Raw genomic sequence first — 6,446 nt, forward strand, 5'->3', positions numbered from 1 at the left:
TTTGGGACCACACACCCTCTCCCACTGAATAGCAGGGCTAGTGATGCTTTTGTTAGGTTACATTTTTTCAGAGTTTCAGGGATGTACGGGAGGGCGGGAAGTTCAGTGCAGCAGAGAGCAGAGTATAGTTAACAAGCACACTTTTTATTTTTTGTTGCAAAACGAGAGCACTACATAAATTCAAAGTGCTCAAACACGGAAACATAACAAAAGTAAAGCGCGTTAAAAAACACACATAACATGAAACAATACACACAAAGAACATGATGGGAAACAGAGGGCCAAATACATTTTACATACCCTACTCTCTCATATGTATATACTGTACTCGATACCATTTATTGGCATCTTCCTATGCCGTTCTGTACCATCACTCATTCATTATATTTTTATGTACAATTCTTCATTCTTCTACACTTGTGCTGTATAAGTTGTTGTGAAATGTAGGTAGATTACTCGTTGGTTATTACTTTGCATTTTTCGGAACTTAGAAGCACACGCATTTCGCTTACAATCGCATTAACATCTGCTAACCATGTGTATGCTGACAAATAAAATGGATTTGATTTGATGTAGATTGATATGGGGAATGAAAACCAGGTGTGTATTGGAACAAGACAAAACAAAATGGACATATGGAAACTGGAGTGCGGCGATGGCTAGAAAGCCGGGTGACGTCGATCGCCGAACGCCACCCAGAACAAGGAGAGGAGGCCGACTTCAGCGGAAGTCGTGACCACAGAGTAAATAACTCACGGACACTAGACAAGCTTAACCAATTAATTCTTCCCAAAGGGTCGTTACAGCTGTAATTTCAGACAAAAATAATATTTCACACAAGGCACTGATTTTTAACCCTTTCTCTATGCTGAGTCTTTCCTCCTCCACAACCAAAGAGCCAATGCATCTCTGTTGGTAGACGAACCTTATTTGAATATCTCTCCTTCCTCAAACTTCAATCTAAACCTGACCTCTGAACCCAAAGTGCTCACTCCTCCCCAACTCAAGGGCTGTCATGGTTATTGATTACCAGACTGCTGTCTTTTCTTCCTCCAGAGGATCCCTGATGGCCTAACAATTTAAAAATCCTGACATAATGTGTTAAACGTTATACATTACCCTCTCTCCCTCAGTGACTTGTTAGTTTCTAAGATCTCCACCCGTCTCCCCCATTATCAATGCCTGTCACATGAATCGCTTCCCTGCTCATGAATAATACATTATCATATTCTTAGATCCAAACACTTTTGCAAAGCTTTTCAGTTAGCCACTGATTCCTTCCAAACTACTCATTGTTGAATTTGAAATTCCAACTTGTATAATTTTATGGTCCGATACGTTTATTTATAATTTTTCTTCATATTGACAAGGATTTGAAAACTATTTTGCCAGTAGATTGTTCATCTTGATTCATGATGATGACTGTTTCTAGCTAGGATTTTGAAAGTATGATCTTGACATTATCAAAGCAACGGTAGATATTACATGATTTTGACAATTTTATCTTGTGGCCTGACCTTGAGCTTTCTTGGATGGGCACCATCTAATGTAAATCTATGCAGCACCCAAAGGGGTTGAATTTTCAATCTTCTAACTTCCCTTAGATTGCGGGCATTAGTGTGTCCGCCCATGAGGTGACAGAACACGAGCAATTACTACGATCGCACTAACTAGAGGTAACCATTACCAACCCTACCGCTCCTGTATTCTTCACTTGGCTGCCACCCACACCCACAGAACAAGACAGGACTGAAACACACCTGCATTTTTGGAGCTGCCTTACTCAAGAAAACAAAAAAGCGACCATGTTTGTATGCCGGATTTATTACACCAATTGATTGGTCGCCACTGACCGGCGGTGCCCACGAGCGGTTTTTCAATCACCGTGAGTGAATGCACTTTTCAGATCAGAGCGTGTGCATTTTTGTTTATATTCTTTGCAAGTTAGCGAGTAGAGGGGTAGGCCTAATTGTCCTAATTCTCTGTATGGTAATTATAACAATACATAGTATTTTGTAAAAGTAGTTTCTTGCATCTTCACAACACAATGCCAAAGCAATTTACAGCTTCACCTATTTGGCCCATGGGGTTACAGACCTAAGTAAAACATAATTCATTTCATTGTCAAGGGCCCTTTCTTTCGTGTAAAAAACATTTTTAAAAGTCTCATGCAATGTAGGCCTGCGTTGAAACACATATTAGGCTACTGTAGGCTATATCATAGAAATCAAAAGCTATTTCCATTTGCTCCACTGGTTTTGTTGGTAGGCCTAACATTATGCTCATTATGCTCAAATAAACCTCAGTGTTCACTGTAAACGGTTGCCCAGAAGTTGCACAACATTCTTCACAACGTTCAAGTTTCTGCTCAGTGCCCCAACAATTAGAAGGAACATTACTTAGGACTGTGTTTACACAGGGCAGCCCCAATCTTCTGATCTTTTTTTTTGTTTTTTTCTGTAATTGGTCTTTAGGACCAATCAGAGGATTCAAGCTCTTTGCCCATAACTTGGCAAAAGGATCAGAACTTGACTGCCTCGTCTTATTAAAATAACAGCTTTATTATCCCTGTCACTCTTACCCATCTCATTCTTTACACAGTGTCTAGCCTGAAGTAACCCAAAGCCCCTTGTCCTAGAAAACATTATTTGTGTTAAGCCTCCTGAATCTATAGCGGTGAACTGCCACGTCTGTTTAGCGGATACAAACAACAAAGATGTTACTTCAAACAACAAAACTCAGTTTTTTTTCCCTCGGACCATCATTGCACGTCGAGTAGAACAGCAGACTATGTACTCCTTTCTTTCATAAACAAAAACATTAACAAGTGCCCCAGGGCGGACCAGTTGGCCCACTATTTCACAAATGCGGATTCCCAGCTTTAAAATGTATGTATTACAAACTTTGCTTACATGGGCCCTTCATGCTTGAAAACAACAGAATTATGATAGTATTTGTATTTTGGTACGGGTGGTAATATAATAAGATAAGGGTGGAGACACCTTCACCTCCTGTCACAAATGTGATATTGGGTAAGTGTATTTAACTGGATCGACTCCCAACCTCACAGCACTCAGCCTAATGCATTACTGGCCCATTAAAGCTTCCCACTGGGAAAAACTGGTTTGGAATCAAAGTTGTTTCCACGTTGATCTTCAACACAACAAAAAACATTTGATGCATTGGGAATCAAACGTAGAACATTTTGGGGATTGCCAAAAAGTCGTTCAATGTATTATTTTTCACTCAACTTTGAATCTAAATCCAATGACGTGATCTAACATACAATGACGTGGAATCTATAATCAATACGTAGGTGGACATTTGTTTACTGATTTCAGGTTGAATTCAAGTTTTAGATGACAAACTAACCAAATGTAAATCAAAAAAACTAGATGTAGAATGATGTCGGTACCCAGTGGGTTCTGTCTCTTAGTATCCCACTCTCTCTTCTCGTTCTGTTCTCTGTCTGACTGGCTTTTTAGGGGCAGCAGAACAGGCAGGAGACCAGGGACACATCTCCAGCTGACTCTAGGGATCCCAGAGATGTTCCCCGAAAGGGAATCATAGCCACAGACAGATCTGTAGACGTACAGGTTCTTATATATGGCTACGGTATGTTTCTAATCATTGACTAATTCTGTGCTTGTTCTCTTCTTCTGCAGTTTGAGGGCAGGAAGTACTTGCGAGCACGACTTCCAGATGCTGTTTGCTCCCTGCTGCCACCAGTGTGGTGAGTACAGGAAACTGCACCCTACACAGGTAGAATTATTAACAACTGTGTTTGTTTGTCTGAAGCTTAAGGTCATATTTGGTCTTACTTTAACCTGTTCCCCTCACCTTTGAGCCCTAGGCCCAACTGGGTAGACTTTCTATCGCAATTGCTTTCTTGTGCCAAGAGTTTTTTCTTTAGTTATTTTTTCTATATTACTGGTGGGATATGGTGGCAACGGGGGATGTTATATTCTTGCCAGTGTGTTGTCCCTTATCTTCCTCCTCCTCCCCTCCCAGGGGAGTTTATCATTGGTCGTGTGATCAAGGCGATGAACAACAGGCTGGGCCACCCTGACTGTTTCTTGCTGTGAACCTCTGCCAGGCCGTGCTGGCTGGAACGTGGGCTTCGTCAAGAACCGCCGCAGGTCAGTTCCAGAACATGGACTTAAATCACTGATCAGCCATTTACTTGATTGAACACCATTGGATAGGGACACCATGGGATAAGGGACACCATGGGATAGGGGACAGCCACTTTTCCGCTGCATAGCTTTATAAAGCAAGGAGAAATCCCACACACTGTTAACACCCCTCCTGTAGTCTTAATGTAGCCAACATTATTTCAGCCTCTGGGTCAGGCTGAGCTCTCTTTTACCAACATGTATATTCACTCTCTATCTCTCTCCCTCAGACACCTGTGTGCTCCCCATTTCATACGTTGATAAATCTCTGTTCTGTGACATGGCTCCATGACCATAACCGTACCTCGTCTAGTGGCTCTATGACCATAACCGTACCTCCTCTAGTGCGCTCTATGACCATAACCTACCTCTCTAGTGGCTCCATGACCAAACCGTACCTCCTCTAGTGGCTCCATGACCATAACCGTACCTCCTCTAGTGCAGTGATAGAGTAGGCGTGGCCTCTGACCAGTCCATTCGCAGTTTCAGTCTCGCAGTGACTCGGCAGCAAGGCCTGCGAGAGAGATAGGATGGACAGACCATCAGAACAGAGATACAGGGTCGTGTGGTGCCTGGGTTCAGTCACAGTAGAAAGCACAGACTGACTCACGTCTATGGAACAGCCCATCAGAGAGCCTCTCTCCAGGGCTTTCTTCATGATCTTGTAGAGTTCTTTTGGAGCCTCGGACATCTCAAAGAACTCTGTCACACCCCCAGTGAAGTCCTCCATGGCCTCCAGGGTGTTGCCACCTTTCAGGGCCTCGTAGGAACCGTGCAACCTGACCAGGAGACAACCATACAGTTTATGATTTCGTAGTAACCATTACAAATTGTACATCATCTTGAATGATTAAGTGGAGAATACAAAGGTGTGAATTCACTTTGGTCAATCTGAACCAGGTTATACAGGTCGACAGTGACGCAGAGGCTGGGTTGTCGTTGCTGCTGTTGTTGTTGAGCACCCTTATTTTCCACAAGGTGTAWTATTAATAGACTTGTGTTGTGGCATCATCATTCACACTTACTTGGCATAAGCCTTCTCCAGCAGAGCGCTCCAGAACTCGTTCTTCCTGAAGGACTTGGTGAACACCAGCTGGTTATTGGAGGTGGGGATACGGTCGTCCACCACGACGTCCACCCATTCGCCATAACGCCAGAACTGCGGGACAATGGACAGCATGGGAGGTAATGAGAGGGAGTGAGAGCTGGGTTGTGTTCAGTAAGGAGAAAATGAGAAGAAAATATTGACACAGGGAGGTTCTACCTGTACTTGTCCAATTAGATCACAGAGTTTCATATTCCCATTGCATTTTTTTTTAAAGTGTGCCCTACGGAAGGTTCAGTGATTTATATTCAGTACAGGGAATATTTTTTGGCAAACATGAATAAGATATAAACTCAGCAAAAAAAGAAACGTCCCTTTTTCAGGACCCTGTCTTTCAAAGATCATTCGTAAAAATCCAAATAACATCACAGATCTTCATTGTAAAGGGTTCAAACACAGTTTCCCATGATTGTTCAATGAACCATAAACAATTAATGAACATGCACCTGTGGAACGGTCGTTAAGACACAAACAGCTTACAGAGAGTAGGCAATTAAGGTCACAGTTATGAAAACTTAGGACACTAAAGAGGCCTTTCTACTGACTCTGAAAAACACCAAAAGAAAGATGCCCAGGGTCCCTGCTCATCTGCGTGAAGGTGCCATAGGCATGCTGCAAGGAGGCATGAGGACTGCAGATGTGGCCAGGGCAATAAATTGCAATGTCCGTACTGTGAGATGCCTAAGACAGCGCTACAGGGAGACAGGACGGACAGCTGATCATCCTCGCAGTGGGGCGGTGTGCACAGCTCATCGGACTGAGCTTGTTGTCATGCAGGGAATCTCAACGCTGTGCGTTACAGGGAAGAATCTCCTCCTCTCATGTGGTACCCTTCCTGCAGGCTCATCCTGACATGACCCTACAGCATGACAATGCACCAGCCATACTGCTCGTTCTGTGCGTGATTTCCTGCAAACAGGAGTGTCAGTGTTCTGCCATGGCCAGCGAAGAGCCCGGATCTCAATCCCATTGAGCACGTCTTGGGACCTGTTGGATTGGAGGGTGAGGGCTAGGGCCATTCCACCAGAAATGTCCGGAAACTTGCAGGTGCCTTGGGTGGAAGAGGGGTAACATCTCACAGCAAGACTGGCAAATCTGGTGCAGTCCATGAGATGGAGTATGCAATGCAGTACTTAATGCAGTGGTGGCCAACACCAGATACTGAC

General features: G+C 43.5%; 1 protein-coding gene across 1 annotated transcript in view; it reads right to left on the bottom strand.

Moving 5' to 3' along the window:
- The window catches only part of capn3b (calpain 3b), a 35,656-nt gene that overhangs the window by 18,836 nt on the left and 10,374 nt on the right, over positions 1 to 6,446 (bottom strand). Inside the window, exons 4-6 of the mRNA XM_070435969.1 lie at positions 5,201 to 5,334; positions 4,786 to 4,954; positions 4,606 to 4,689 (exon numbers count right to left, since the gene is read on the bottom strand). Of these exons, the coding sequence (XP_070292070.1) occupies positions 4,606 to 4,689; positions 4,786 to 4,954; positions 5,201 to 5,334 (387 nt within the window). The remainder of the gene's footprint in view (positions 1 to 4,605; positions 4,690 to 4,785; positions 4,955 to 5,200; positions 5,335 to 6,446) is intronic.

This window comes from Salvelinus sp. IW2-2015, linkage group LG28, assembly GCF_002910315.2.
Source record: "Salvelinus sp. IW2-2015 linkage group LG28, ASM291031v2, whole genome shotgun sequence".
NCBI classification, from domain to species: Eukaryota; Metazoa; Chordata; class Actinopteri; order Salmoniformes; family Salmonidae; genus Salvelinus; species Salvelinus sp. IW2-2015.